The 16,368-nt window shown below is 40.6% G+C and overlaps 1 protein-coding gene across 1 annotated transcript in view; it reads left to right on the forward strand.

Annotated features, from left to right (window-relative positions):
* The window catches only part of ADAMTSL3 (ADAMTS like 3), a 226,946-nt gene extending 211,420 nt beyond the window's left edge, over positions 1 to 15,526 (forward strand). Inside the window, exons 9-14 of the mRNA XM_040257464.1 lie at positions 100 to 211; positions 3,908 to 4,046; positions 5,619 to 5,669; positions 6,685 to 6,889; positions 10,883 to 11,030; positions 15,091 to 15,526. Coding sequence (XP_040113398.1) covers positions 100 to 211; positions 3,908 to 4,046; positions 5,619 to 5,669; positions 6,685 to 6,889; positions 10,883 to 11,030; positions 15,091 to 15,179 — 744 coding nt within the window. The 3' untranslated portion in view covers positions 15,180 to 15,526. The remainder of the gene's footprint in view (positions 1 to 99; positions 212 to 3,907; positions 4,047 to 5,618; positions 5,670 to 6,684; positions 6,890 to 10,882; positions 11,031 to 15,090) is intronic.
* The last annotated feature ends 842 nt before the right edge of the window (positions 15,527 to 16,368 follow it).

The following is a 16,368-nucleotide window of genomic DNA, read 5'->3' on the forward strand; positions in this document are numbered from 1 at the left end:
TTTATCTACCTAGGTGACTTGTATTCATCTCATGTTGAAAGATGTGGAAGGCGCTGTTTCATTGCATGCAGATATGTTATCACAGTTCTCTCTGTCCAGACCAGGTACACTGTGGCTAAGGACAGCGTGGTCCAGTTCTTCTTCTACCAGCCGATCAGCCATCAGTGGAGACAAACTGACTTCTTTCCCTGCACTGTGACGTGTGGAGGAGGTGAGGCACAGGCTTTGTTCCTAAATATTTAGAGCTCAGAGTTAAAAATAACATGTCTGTGTTTTTGAAGCTGACTTTTAAGTTAGTGTGCTAATTAGAGACGTATAACCACGCAGCATCTTACTCCACGGCCTGGGACCCAGTGGGGTTAATGAACATGCATCTGCCTTATTCTTGAAAACAGGTGAAAACTGGATTTAGAGAACACTCTTTCCTTTGAGCAAAGAACTGGAAACATGTTTGCATGTCTCTCATGGACCACCAAAATAAGAGCAAAGAGATAGGGAGGCTTTCAAATTCTATGCCTTTTAAAATTCTAATCCTAAAGAATTCTTTTTGATTCTAATTATCCATGAGAAAAACAGCAACTATCTCTTTAGTATTAATTTATTTTCTAGCTTTCATACACAGTTAAATATGTGTTTTCATTTGGACACCGAAGTTAAAAGAGATGCTTTCCATTCTGGGAGGGACATGTACAGTGGGACTCAGCTTAGTTCAGCTGGCTCAGTTCTTGGGAGGAGAATAGGTTTTCTCTTATCTGGATGCCCAAGAAAAACCACAATCAGCCCTGCTGGTTGGGATTCCAACCTTCATGGGAATCGCCTGGCTGTGAGTCCATCACCAAAGATGGTGTTGTCTGTGAGGACAGAAGGAACATGTTAGGCTCTTTTTGGAGTTTCCCCCAACATCCTGCCATTTTCTGTATACTAGCAGAATTTTAGTACATTTGTTCTTAATGTAGGAAAGCAGTCTGTCTTATTTCTTTCTCTTTTAGTTATCTGTATACTGTGACAAAATTAAGGAGGAAAATTAATTGTCTCTCCCTCCAAATTATAAACACCCGCATGCTCTTTGTCTCCTTCTAGAAATATGTTTCCATTTAGAACAAAGAAATTTTTCTTTGACTCGAGGAGCTATAATTTCATTCTGTTATTATTTGGGGGAAAATACACACACATAAAACCCACAAGGAAAGCATTACCAAAATCTAATTATATTAGTAATCGAATCTACATGATTTATGTAAATGGCATTTCAGAGTTTGGGATAATGATGAAGACTAGTATGCTGGCCCCCGTTCTTGTCTGCAGTCATCTGTGTGGGACACATGAGGTTAGTTCAGGGAAAGTACCCAGATTGGCACTGCCATCTGATGTTGCAGACTTTCTGGCAGATATCGGTGCCCAAGTCGTATTTTATTGACGCCATTTGGATTTTCATTCCTGTGGTTTTTTACCTTGCTTTTTATAATGCATACCAGTCTGTCCTTCTACACTCAGCTTACATTTAAGCCACAACTTGTAGGAAGCTGTCTAGTGTTTTATAAAATCAGATTGCTCTCAGCCATTGGGCCTTTAAATGTATTTTTGGAACTTTATACCAGTTGACTAAGGCTGAGAACTTAATTTTGGACTTTTTTTTTTTCTTCTGAAGAGCTCATTCTGGTTTTGAAAAATTACCTTTTTTAAAAAACTTAACATGACACTTATATAGTGACTGGAAGCTTGGAATCAGATCTTACAGGAAATAGAAGCATCATTTTGCGAGTTGTTTTTTGAATTTACAGCTCTCATCCATATGGAATGTTCACTTTCCTCAGAGACTGTACAAACTGATTGAATAGAATCAGGAATAAGTCTTCATTCCTTCTTCTTTGAAGGATTATGAGGCAGGGGGAGATGTAGATGGGCGGCTTTTGTTTCTCTGTATAGAAAATGCTATTTCCCCAGTTAGAAAGTTCATTGTTGTCAGAGGTAACCTAGGTACCCCAGGGCAGGAAATGAGTAAAGTGCACTAGCAATGGAATATTATACAGAAGAATGAAACAACAGCTCAGTACAAGGGTGCTTCTCAGAAATGTAAAGTTGAGTGAGAAAAGTAGAAAACAGAAGATGATTTAAGACACAGTATCATTTATTTAGTCAAAGCAGATACACATGAAACAACATTACAAAAGACGGATGTATATTTAACACATTAACAATAGATAGATGTCTCTGGGGGATTGTAATGGAAGGAGGGGAAATATAAGGAAACAAGAGCCTTGCACAGTGCCATGACAACAGTAAAGAGATATGACACTGAATAACTAACCTTCTGTACATGAACTCCAAAAATTTTCAAAGGAGTCTATTATAACTTTCTAATCATAAGTGTTAAAAACAGGGACTTCCCTGGTGGTCCAGTGGTTAGGACTTTGCCTTCCAATGCAGGAGTTGGAGGTTTGATCCCTGGTTGAGGAACTAAGATCCCACATGCCTTGTGACCAAAAAGAAAAAGAAAAAAACCAAAACATAATTACACGTGTACACCCATGGCGGATTCATGTTGATGTATGGCAAAACCAATACAGTATTGTAAAGTAAAATTAAAAAAAAAAAAACAGAAACAGTACTATAGCAAATTCAATAAAGAATTTAAAAATAAAATGGTCCATATCAAAACAAAAATCTTAAACAGTAAGTACTAAGTATAACACAAATCAGTTATAATGCAAGTAGTCATTCTCAGTCTTGGTCAAACATTTCAGTCATTTTAGAAGAACCTGAGAGTCTTTTTTAAAGAGTCTTTTATTTCTTTTTTTCTTGCTGCTCAGTTCAGTTCAGTTCAGTTCAATCGCTCAGTCATGTCTGACTCTTTGTTTGCAACTCCATGGACTGCAGCACGCCAGGCCTCCCTGTCCATCACCAACTCCCCGAGTTTACTCAGACTCATGTCCATTAAGTCAGTGATGCCATCCAACCATCTCATCCTCTGTCATCCCCTTCTCCTCCCACCTTCAATCTTTCCCAGCATCAGGGTCTTTTCAAATGAGTCAGTTCTTTGCATCAGGTGGCCAAAACATTGGAGTTTCAGCTTCAGCATCAGTCCTTCCAATGAGTATTCAGGACTTATTTCCTTTAGGATTGACTGGTTGGATCTCCTTTCTGTCTCCTTTCTGACTCTCAAGAGTCTTCTCCAACACCACAGTTCAAAAGCATCAATTCTTTGATGCTCAGCTTTCTTTATAGTCCAACTCTCACATCCATACATGACTACTGGAAAAACAATAGCTTTGACTAGACAGACCTTTGTTGGCAAAGTAATGTCTTTGCTTTTTAATATGCTGGTAGGTTGGTCATAACTTTGCTGATATGGTACAGCTGCTGCTTTACCATATCAACCAGCCTTTGTTTAAAGATTTACATTTTTAACAAAGCTTTGACACTCATGATCTTATTTGCTCCCCACAGTAACTATAAACTTAAAGGAGCTTGGGAAACTGGAAGCAGCATTCTGTCCAATTGCTAGCTCTCCATAAGTGCTTTTGCTAAAGCACCTTACACCCTCTTCTGATTAAGCAGTGGGCATCTGCTGCTTCGACCTTCTAGGTAGCCTGGGAATAAAGGAATGGCCATATTTCTTCAGTTGTGTGACCATGGGAACATATAGGACCCATTCCTCCCACTTTGACCTGTGGGAATGCTGATTTCTTGACTGTAATGCTTCTGATTTCATTGGACCAGGAGGGGACCTGGGTGCTGGTATGTGTTAAAGGCTCCCACACGATTCTGTTTGTTATACAACCAGGGTTGAGAACCACTGAGTTGAGTTTCTTAAAGAAGAAAGAAAAAAATATGTGGCAAGCGATCACATTGCCAAGGAAATCCCAAATGAATGCAATACTCAGACACTCCTGTTCTGCCGCTTTAGGGTATCAGCTCAATTCTGCGGAATGCGTGGATATCCGCTTGAAGAGGGTGGTTCCTGACCATTATTGCCATTACTACCCTGAAAATGTGAAACCAAAACCCAAACTGAAGGAATGCAGCATGGATCCTTGCCCATCAAGGTTTGTATCACTGCCCTTTGGTACATGTATACAATGGAATATTACTCTGCTATTAAAAGTAATGCAGTTGAGTCTGTTCTAATGAGGTATATGAACCTGGAACCTGTTATAGAGACTGAAGTAAGTCAGAAGGAGAAAGACAGATATCATATATTAACACATATACATGAAATCTAGAAAGATGGTACTGATGAACCTATTTGTGGGGCAACAATGGAGACACAGACATAGAGAACAGACTTTGTAGATGCAATGAGGAAAGGAGAGGGTGGGATGAGTTGAGAAAGTGACATGAAAACATACATTACCATATGTAAAACAGAAAGCTGGTAGGAATTTTCTGTATGACACAGGGAGCCTGTATGACACAGGCTGATTCATGTTGATGGATGGCAGAAACATCACAACTTTGTAAAGCAATTATTCTCCAATTAAAAATTTTAAAAAAGAAATCAACAACAGCTGGGACTGATCCATCCTTATCAAGCAACACAGTTCCATTGCATGACCTTGAACGTACCCTGGTGGCAGGTACCTGCGAACCCATTTATAACTATGTTCAGGAGGCATTAGGCTCATCTGCTCACTCATCTGGTTCGTGCTTGTGGACTCTGTCCATATGATGTGACCTTTCACTTTTTGTCATGAACCTCTCTGAGCATGTCTTGTGTATACAACATGAAAGGTCTCTTCATTTAAGTACATCTAGTCCACCTACCAGCTGTGAGTAGCAATAATTCACCATTTTAGCTTTTTAAACTGAGTTACCGATGACCACATTTCGACTTTTGAAGTGTTCACCTTAAACTCAGTATAAATAATGCATAGTGCAGGAAGTGCAGAGTTTGACTGCCAGAGCAGAAAAGCTATGCATAAACCATCCTGCTGCATAATTTAGTACCTGGTGACTTGGATTGCCAGAAGTTGGCAATCCAACTTCTGGATTGGGGAAGTTGGATTGGGGAAGTTTCTTGGCTTTGCTACAGGATCCTAAAATAACAGCACACTATCAAGTCCCAGAATCCCCCAGCTCTCTGCCAGCTGGCTGAGGCAGTGTGCAAGTGGAAAGGAAAGCGTTCTCAGTGGATTTCATTTCCTATCACAAAGCTGTGCATTTCCTGTAACCCAGGTGTACATAATCACAAATAGAGGCCTTTTCAAAAGACAGATTCTGTTAAACAAAGTGGTTTTCTAAAGATCCTGCTAATAAGGCACTGTGTTGATATCATGGATATATTTTATCACAATAATTTAAGAGAATAAAAGGGAATAAATAGACTTATCTAAATTAAGAGATGATGAACATATACTACTTTAATAAGTATATACTGCTAGCTTCACTTTCATATAGAATTGGGTAAGTTGTATATCAGAGATGTTCCTAAAAATTAAGGATATGGTAGCAGAAGTGTGCAAGTGGAAAGGGAATTTGGGGGGAAATAGTTCAGAACAGTTGGCATATTTAAGCGTCAGTATAATTTGAAAGAGCTGTCTTTTGTCATGTGACGTCTGTACTAGTCAAATGAGTAAATGTATTGAGTAGTAATTATATTCTCATGATTTTATTTCTAGCGATGGATTTAAAGAGATCATGCCCTATGACCACTTCCAGCCTCTCCCTCGGTGAGTTACATGTTTCCTTTTCCTTTCTGTAATATGCTCTAAGCAGTTTTCAAGGAGCTTTAGTATCTGTGAAAGGTGAAAGTGAAGTCACTCAGTTGTGTCCAGCTCTTTGCGACCCCATGGGCTGTAGCCTACCAGGCTCCTCAATTTATGGGGTTTTCCAGGCAAGAATACTGGAGTGTGTTGCTATTTCCTTCTCCAGGGGATCTTCCCAACCCAAGGATGGATCCTGGGTCTCCCACACTGCAAGTAGACTCTTTACTGTCTGAGCCACCAGCAAAGCCCATAGTTTCTGTAGCAGTAGTCTTAAATGTATGAGACTAGACCCTTTAGAGAGAGCTAAGGGAACAAAGAACAAATTACGTAAGATCTTTCTAAGAATTAGATGGAATAGGCTGCCTCAAAGGTAATATTTTCTGTCCCTGGAGATGTCAAGCATGCATTCATACCTAGGTATTGTAGAGGGGAACTTCCCTGGTGGCTCAATCAGTAAAGAATCTGCCTGCAATGTAGAAGACCTGGGTTTGATCCCCTGGAGGAGGGCATGGCAACCCACTCCAGTATTCTTGCCTGGAAAACCCCATAAATTGAGGAGCCTGGTAGGCTACAGCCCATGGGGTCGCAAAGAGTTAGACATGACTGAGTGACTAAGCACAGCACGTTACATAGGGAGCTAACACATTCCAGTTGATTAGATATTTGCATTCCCTAGACATGTTAAGATGATTCTTTCTGACTCTGAGTTTGTATATTTCCCTGGTAATACTCTCCATTGGTCTTTTATACTTTAGCGTCAGATTGAAGATGATTTCACACAACAGCCCTGTTGTTATAATACACTGGGGCAGCTGTGTTACTCCCATCTGACAGTAACCTTCAGGACCAAGGAGTTAAGACAACACAGTGTGTGTAGCAGTAAAGATTAAAGTCTTATGGCTGTACTTGTTGCAATCAACTTTGCAAACTTGAAGCAAGCAACAAATGAATAATGTGTTTTCACTTCTTTGCTTTTGAGCTGGGAACATAACCCCTGGACTGCATGTTCAGTGTCCTGTGGAGGCGGGATTCAGAGACGGACCTTTGTGTGTGTGGAGGAGTCCATGCACGGAGAGATACTTCAAGTGGAAGAATGGAAGTGCATGTATGCACCCAAACCCAAGGTGATGCAAACCTGCAATCTGTTCGACTGTCCCAAGTGGATTGCCATGGAGTGGTCTCAGGTAAGATTGGAGAACATGCCACTTTTAATTCAGTCTCAGACTTTAATGATTATTTGCTCAGTGGCCAATACTGTACTGGGCAACATGGTGGATGCAGAAGTTGTATGTGAAGATGGTTCCTACTCCTTAAGAGCTGAGAAGACAGTTGAAGGATGATATGAGGGAGAATATTGGAGGCATCAGAGCAGGTAAGAATGATTGAGAACCATGGTACATCTGAAAGGAACAGGGATTGAAACAGAGTTATTTGGAAAGTCTTTGTTGCCTTTGTAGTGCTTAACCCATGTTTCAGATCTGCAGACTTTAACCATGCAGGAGCCTAGAGAAAGCATCACTGTGTGGTATAGCTAGGCCAGGATGGTGGAGTAAAGCAGAAATGACACAGAATGACTGGAGGTTGGAAAGGCCCTAATTTATCTGGATTAAAGAGATATTATTAAGATGTTATTAAGAATTGGAAGATTAAGACAGAGATGCTAAAACTGACACTGGAAGTGTGTTCTCTTTTAGAATATTTATTTTATTTGGCTACACCAGATCTTACTTGAGGCATGTGGGATCTTCGATCTTTCCTGTGGCATGTGGGCTCTTTTTAGTTGTGTCATGAGGAATCTTTAGTTGTGGCATATGGGATCTTTTTCCCTGACCAGGGATTGAAACTAGGCCTCCTGCATTGGGAGGGCTGAGTTCTAGCCACTGGACCATCAAGGGAGTCCCTAGAAATGTATTCTTGATCTGGTGGTTACTATGAAGCTTCACTGTTTTTGTGGAAGAGAGTAAATGTGTTATATTTTAAGTAAATGAGGTAAGATAGACTGATGCTGGGAAAGCCCAGAGGCAGGCAGCCTAATTTGGAAACCACTGAGATATCGTTGTTCAGTCACTAAGTCGTTTCTGACTCTTTGGGGCCCTGTGCACTGCAGCATCCCAGGCTCCCCTGTCCTTCACTATCTCCCGGTGTTATCTGCTGCTGCTGCTGCTAAGTCGCTTCAGTCGTGTCCGACTCTGTGCGACCCCATAGACGGCAGCCCACCAGGCTCCCCCGTCCCTGGGATTCTCCAGGCAAGGATACTGGAGTGGGTTGCTATTTCCTTCTCCAATGCATGAAAGTGAAAAGTGAAAGGGAAGTCACTCAGTCATGTCCGACTCCTAGCGACCCCATGGACTGCACCCCACCAGGCTCCTCTGTCCATGGGATTTTCCAGGCAAGAGTACTGGAGTGGGGTGCCATTGCCTTCTCCACTCCCAGTGTTTACTCAGACTCAAGTCCATTGAGTTGATGATGCTGTCTAACCATTTCATCCCGTCGTCCCCTTCTCCTCTTGCCTTCAGTCTTTCCCAGCATCAGGGTCTTTTCCAATAAATCAATTCTTTTACTCAGGTGGCCAAGAGCTTCAGCTTCAACATAAGTCCGTCCAATGAATATTCAGGGTTGATTTCCTTTAAGATTGACTTGGCTTGATATCCTTGCTGTCCAGGGGACTCTCTAGAGTCTTCTCTAGCACCACTGTTCAAAAGCATCAGTTTTTTGGTGCTCAGCCTAACTCTCACATCCATACATGACTACTAGAAAAACCATAGCTTTGACTAGATGGACCTTTGTCAGCAAAGTAATGTTTCTGCTTTCTAATACAATGTCTAGGTTTGTTAAAGCTTTCCTTCCAAGGAGTGAGCATCTTTTAATTTCATGGCTGCTGTCACCATCCTTGGTGATTTTGGAGCCCAAGAAAATAAAATTTCTCACTACTCCCACTTTTTCCCCTTCTACTTGCCATGAAGTGATGGGACTGGATGCCATGATCTTAGTGTTTTTAATGTTGAGTTCCAAGCCACCTTCTTCACTCTCCTTTTTCATCCTTGTCAAGAGGCTTTTTAGTTCCTCCTCACTTTATGTCATTAGGGTGGTATCATCTGTGTGTCTGAGGTTGTTGATATTTCTCCTGGCAATCTTGATTCCAGCCTGTGATTCATACAGCCCCAGCATTTGAAGTGATGTACTCTGCATAGAAGTTAAGGAAGCAGGGTGACAATATACAACCTTGACGTACTCCTTTCCCAATTTTGAACCAGTCCATTGTTCTATGTCTGGTTCTAACTGTTGCTTTTTGACCTTCATACAGGTTTCTTAGGAGGCAGGTAAGGTGGTCTGGTATTCCCATCTCTTTAAGAATTTCTTGAAGATGAGTCTATGCTGCAAAAGGCCTCCATATCCTCTGAAACTCTTCTCTGACATTTTAAGAAACATCTATGGACTTAGGAAAGAATCATCAAGCTTTATGAAGCAGTGGTGAAGTCATTATTTTGACAGCAGGAGGCTCTGGGATGGAATTCCACTTGGCCTCTTAGGAACTACTTGACTTTGAGAAAGGTCCTTAGTTGGTGGGTTGTTGATTGGCTCATCTGTTAAATAGGAATGAAGCTGTTGACCTGCCAGTGTATCAGAACCCTTAGTGAGATCAAGTCTGCAGAGCACTGTCTGTTCTGTGGCATGTGCCCAAAGCTTCTTGACTTCTCCCAGGGGTGGATCCAGGATTGGTGGGGCCTGAAGTTTAAACAATATGGAGGTGACTTTTTAAAACTTTTGCTTTGTTCAAATATAGTTGATTTAAAATGTTGTGTTAATTTCTGCTGCACAGCAAAGTGATCAAGTTATACATATATATACATTCTTTTTCATATTCTTTTCCAGTATGATTTATCACAGGACATTGAATATAGCTTCCTGTGCTATACAGTAGGACCTTGTTGTTTATTCACCCTATATGCAACAATTTACATCTGCTAATCTCAGACTTCCAGTCCATCCCTCCCCTACCAAGGAGGTGACTTTTTAAGAAAAAAGAATGCAAAACACAAATATTGAGTATCTAAATAAATGTTTATTTAGAATAATGAAATTGTAAGAAAATACAAGTATTTTAAAGCTGATGACCCTATGTGACTCTGGACTTGAGTTAAGAATAATGTATCAGTATTGGTTTATCAGTTGTAACAAAGGTACCACACTAATGCAAGATATTAATATTGGGGGATGGCAACCCAGTCCAGTACTCTTGCTGGAGAATCCCATGGAGGGAGGAGCCTTGTAGGCTACAGTCCATGAGGTCGGAAAGAGTCAGACATGACTGAGCAACTTCACTTTCACTTTCACTGTGTGTAAGAGAGAGGGGGCATATGGGAACTCTTATACTAACTGGTCAGTTTTTCTTTTTTAAAAATTATTTTATTTTTATTGCACTATAATCACTGCTCAATTTTTCTGTAAACCTTAAGTAGTCCTAAAAACTAGTCTTGATTAAAAAAAAAAACAAACACACATACACACATATATACTTACCAACATAATGTACATAAACTGCAAAGATATCCTGGATATTCATGACTTGAGAAAATTCCATTCATAGGCAAAAGTACCTTCTAAATCATAAACAAATTATTCAAGAAAAGAAATGCTGACAACACAAAATTCACAAAATTTAGAGAAAATAACATAATGTTTTCATTCATTTTAACTGCCTTATTACACCTGTAGTATTTTTCCCTACATGTCTGGCTGAATACTCTTAGAGAGCCTTTTCATATGATATTTTTGCAAGATAAGTTTCTTTACACAGAATAGAAAGGTAATCTTGTAGCATGGTTGAGCAAAATTTGATATCTTTTAAATTAACTATTTCAAAAGGTTTCTTTTGTCTTCACAGATTGTTTTGGATGATGTGTGAATTTTTAATCAAGTTTGAGAAAAACCTATATTAAGTTTTTCATATTTATATAGAAAGATTTTAGCGCATTTCAATATTTCTTGTGCTGTGACTTCACCTGAAATACTTTTCAAAGTGAAAATTGGAAGTAATCTTGCAAGGGAGGGGCCCTGAAGCATAAGAATCATGGGAAATTAGCCTCCACCCCCTTCCTTACGTAATGTTTATTTGATGATCTTTTGTGTTTAATATTCGTGTAGAATTTCACTGGCTTCTCTTTTCATCTCTGAAGTGCACAGTGACTTGTGGCCGAGGGTTACGTTATCGAGTTGTGCTGTGCATCAACCACCGTGGGCAGCACGTTGGCGGCTGTAACCCACAACTGAAGTTACACATCAAAGAAGAATGTATCATTCCCATCCCTTGTTATAAACCAAAAGGTAAATTTCTGGTGCATTTTATTTTATTATTTTATTTTTTTATTTATATATATTATATATATTGTGTGTAATATATATATCATATATTATAATGTTGTTCAGTCATCCAGTCATGTCCTACTCTTTGTGACACCATGGACTGCAGCATGCCAGGCCTCCCTGTCCCTCACCATCTCCTGCAGTTTGCCCCTCATTGTATTGGTGATGCTGTCCAGCCATCTCATCCTCTGACATCTTCTTCTCCTTCTGCCCTCAATCTTTCCCAGCATCAGGGACTTTTCCAGTGAGTCGTCTGTTCACATCAGGTGACCAAAATACTGGTGCTTCAGCTTCAGCATCAGTCCTTCCAGTGAATAGTCAGGGTTGATCTCCCTTAAGATTGACTGGTTTGATCTCTTTGCTGTCCAAGGGACTCTCAGGAGTCTTCTCCAGCACCAGAGTTCGAAGGCATCAATTCTTTGGCTTTCTGCCTTCTTTACCATCCAGCTTTCACAACCATACATGACCACTGGGAAGACCGTAGCCTTGACCATAGGGACCTTCATTGACAGAGTAGCGTCTCTACTTTTCAACACACTAACTAGGTTTGTCATCACATTATATATTATATACATTGCTGAATCACCATCTGTACACCTGAAGCTAACACAATGTTGTAAATCAATAGTACTTCAATTTAGAAAAAGGCTCTCAGTTAGTTCTTATACATATTTAGTATTTGAAAACTTTCAGGGCAGTTTCCCAACTTGCAGATGATAAGATCCACCTACTTTCTAGGCTTTTCCCCCTAAGATTTGATTCAGAGCATCTGAGATGGAGTGTGGGAATTTGATTAATATTTTCAGCAGGTACCCGAGGTGAGGGCTTCCCTGGTGGCTCAGTGGTAAAGAATCCACCTGCCAATGCAGGAGACCCAGGTTCCATCTCTGGGTTGGGAAGATCCCCTGGAGAACGGAAAGGCTACCCACTCCAGTTTTATTGCCTAGAGAATCTCATGGACAGAGGAGCCTGGTGGGCCATAGTCTGTGGGGTCGCAAAGAGTCAGACAGGACTGAACGACTAAAACAACAGCAACAGTAGGAGATCCTTAACCTGAGGCTATGGAACATGTGATTACTGAAGGGCTGGCCCAGGGCTTCTCCATCTGGTTTCCCTCAGAATTACCTGAGGAGTTTAAAGAAGTACGTACACCTAGTCCACTTGTGATGACTTCAATTTAGTTGGTTCTTTTCCAGATAATTATAATTACTATGCAGACATCTGAACTAGAAGTCCCACCCATGCCTTACTTCAAATGGGTCTGATTCCCAAGGATTGGAGAGGGTAGTTTTGACTGCTGAGCAGAAAGTGTTTGGAAAGATCCTCTTTTCTATTCTGGAGGAGGAATCCGCTTGAGAAACAATGATGGCAGCTTCGAGTCAATTTACAATTGCCATAGCACTTTTGATTTGATTTGATTGTCACAATGTGGGGTTGTGATGTGGATACGTTCATACTGTCACTTTAAGGGTGAAGAGCTTGAGGCTCAGAGAGGCTCAGAAACCTGCCCAAAGTCCCACAGCCTGTCTGTGGGTATGTATGGGAGTAGCTTTTTGTCTCTGGTCCATTTAAACAAGCAAAGTGCTCCCCAATCCCTTGGGCAAAAGCTCCTTTCTGGTGCATTTTAAAGTGAAATCAGGTGGTGCTTTCCAGCTCTCTTACTAATACTGCAGCATTTGCATTTAAACATACTAACTTTCTTACAAAAACTGTTCACTGACGGATGGACCTGTCCACCTAAAGAAGTCAAACCTATGTCATTAATTGGTCTTGAAGAGAAACTTAGATCTTGTTGATTCAGTGCACTAAGTCCCCTACATATGAATGAGTTGCATTCTGAGAGCTGGTTCATAAATCCAATTTGTTTGTAAGTCCAACAAAGTTAGCCTAGGTACCCAACTAACACAATTAGTTATATAGTAGTGTACTGTAATAGGTTTATCATGCTTTTCACACAAAAAATACATTAAAAAAAATAAAGGAAACACTTTTTTTTAAATTGGTGACTAATTACTTTACAATACTGTATTGGTTTTGCCATGCATTGACATGAATCTGCCACGGGTTTACGTGTTCCCCATCCTGAACCCCCCTCCTACCTTCCTCCCCATCCCATCCAGTCATCAAGACAGTATGGTACTGGCACAAATGAAACACTTTTAATCTTACAGTAAGTACCTTAAGAAGTACAGTAGTGTAGAACATGGGCTGACATCAATTGAACAGGCAAGAAGAGTTACTGACTGGAGGAGGGAGAGGGGGTGGGAGATGGTCGAGCTGAAGGATTGTTGGCAATAGGATACGAAAGACAGGCTGCCTGATGTTTATGGCACAAGTTCTGGTTCCTTGCTAAACCAGATGCACTTTCACATCTGTGGAAGTTCACGGCTTGAAGGGTCATATGTAGGAGACTTACGGTATAGGTACAGTGGCTCCTGTCTGTGTAGGCTTATATTAACATTTCTTAGTGGACATAACACATGGACCACAGCCTTGTCTAACTCAGTGAAACTATGAGCCTTGCCGTGTAGGGCCACCCAAGATGGACGGGTCATGGTGGAGAGTTCTGACAAAGCATGGTCCACTGGAGAAGGGAATGGCAAACCACTTCAGTATTCTTGCCTTGAGAGCCCCATGAACAGTATGAAAAGGCAAAAAGATAGGACACTGAAAGGTGAACTCCCCAGGTCAGTGGGTGCCCAATACGCTACTGGAGATCAGATGAGAAATATCTCCAGAAAGAAGTGGACATAAAATTACGTGATGCAGTGCCTGCTTTGAAGAAAAAGGAGGAGGAAGATGAAGAGAGAGAGGAATAGGAAGATTCCTACCTGCCTTCCACCAGAGTGGAAGGAACAGTGTCCTCTTCATCGTATGTCCTATCGTCTACCATGAAAAAAGAAAACTTTCTAGACTGAAAGTCTAGATTTATAGACTAAATCTCCAGTCTAGATTTATAGATGGACTCGGAAATTTTTGTGTGGTTCCATCTGTTCTGCATGAATTAGCAGACATGCGTAGCATCCATGGGTGAGCAAACCTTGGCACCACCTCTGGGGTATGTATGTGTTCCCCTCTAGACAGGATTATTTCCATACACGCACTTTAGTAAGGTATTACCAATCCTTGTGACAAGTATTTCCTTTTGGAAATGGAAAAAGAATTACTCCCAAGTGTCAGTGCCAAGGAACCGTCCTTATTAGCCCATTAGAGGGGATGGTAAGATTCTTCTTCATGATTTCTGGGTGCATTCTTCATACAAATAGCCTCATAAGCAACTAATTCTTCATTTCTTTCATGATGTCTGTCTTCTGGAAAAATCACCGGTTTCCATGCAAGGTACAAATACTGATTATATAACTTATTCAGGGAAGTCTTTTCTCCTTTTCTGCAGTCAGTGGTACTTTTATAGCCACTTTCTTAGCGTCTGTGATTTCTCCAAAGCAGTCCAAAATTATTTCCCTTCTCGCTTCATAATTAGATGCTTTCTTCACATCTTAGGAAGCGTCAAAGGACAGAGAAGGGCACCGGCTTGCTCCTGCAGGCCAATTGTAATTGGTAATCATCTCTCTTAACAACTACAACATTTTAAAGTTTGAGTAAACCATAGTAAAGACTTTCCTCCTCGCAGTTTTCTAAGCCTTCTATGTTATTTGCTTGTCTCTATTAATTTCTTCACTCAGTGGGCAAAAACTGTGTGGCAAAAGAAAGCAAACTGATCTGGTTGAAATCAGAGCTTTAATATGTGAACAATAGAGATTGGTACTGATTTATAAAAGGTGTTTTTATGCTAACTTGGAGAATGTATTCAACTGTGTCATGGGATTGCTTGGTTGCATTCTGATAATGTGTTAATTTAAAAAATACATGACAGAAATTTTTGGTTCCGTCTAGAAGCCACTTCATGCAGTGTTCATTTGAAAAAAAAATTGATGAAATCTCCAATAAATTAAAATCACATGTCTAACTCTTGAATGATTAACAGTAATTAAGCTTGTTGTTTATGTTCCTTTTTCCTTAGAAAAAAGCCCAGTGGAAGCTAAATCACCTTGGCTGAAGCAAGCTCAAGAACTAGAAGAGACCAGAATAGCAACAGAAGAACCAACGTGAGTCCAGGACCTTTTATGGGAATATTCAGGGCCTAGCCAGTTAACATGATATATGTCATTTTTGTACTCATTGGAGGACAATGATATGTTTCAAATCCAAATGACCTGGATTTGCAGACTCTAGAGAGCCTGAACTGGCTAGAATTCTCCTCTATTGCACAATTCAGCAGTCTTACTTTGGCAGCATCTACGAGAAGCACAGAAAAGAACAATGCCTTTTAACTCAAAGCAGACTCAGTATTCTGTTACAGTTACCAGATTGGGGGTAATATCTAGATCTAGATTAACCCAAATGATTTGACCAAAGACCATAACAGTGTTAACCAAATAAACTGATCATTCCATGGATAAGACATGGCCAATGTTTATCAAACCAGTTAAGCTGAAATGTAACACAATGCCCTGAGTGATTATCAGGAGAACTCCCAGAGCTGCTGTGGTATGGGGCTCAGAAGAATATGGCACCAGGAGTCTTGGAGCCTAGAACCACCACTTGTAACCATGTGACCTTAGACAAGTCTTTCATTTTTCTGTGTCTCATTTTCCTTACTTATAAAATGAGAAGGCCAGGCTTAATCTCTAGAGAGATCAAAAATCCAATGACTTCTGTCCACATGGGATTTGGCAAGCTTGGGCTGTCATGGTACCCATGGAGATATAGTATCAAGAGCATGTCAAGAAACATTCTGGAGGTGAAGGTATGGGGACCTAAAGAGAGCAAGGAATCAAAGACATTGAATCTCTCCCAGGAATCTAGAAACAAAACAGCATCAGTGATACTTGAGGAATTGGACAGGACAGCTGATTCCACATCAGGTATGTGAGGCCTGCAGTGCTGACAGGCTGTCACAGGGAGAACAATTCACAGGAGGTCAGAGGAAAGCGGATCTCAGAGGCTGGGTGGCCAGTCTCTCTCTTCAACACCTTCGGCAAGGGCACAGTTCACTGCATTGAGAGCTCTTTCTTGGACTGAACAACCTGAGTTATTTGCAGTAATTTTTTCCTTTTGAGCCAAAATATAACCTCCTTCCAATTTCTGCTTTCTGAAACAGAAAAAAAAAAAACCACATCTATGTCTCATCCCACGTGACACATTTTCACAAATTAGCAGAAAACTGAATCCCTAGAGTACTATCTTTCCCAGGTTCATCATTCTTAGCCTTTTCAGTGGTTTTTGTGTATTGTTTTAA

This window comes from Oryx dammah, unplaced genomic scaffold (assembly GCF_014754425.2).
Source record: "Oryx dammah isolate SB20612 unplaced genomic scaffold, SCBI_Odam_1.1 HiC_scaffold_16, whole genome shotgun sequence".
Classification (NCBI taxonomy): Eukaryota; Metazoa; Chordata; class Mammalia; order Artiodactyla; family Bovidae; genus Oryx; species Oryx dammah.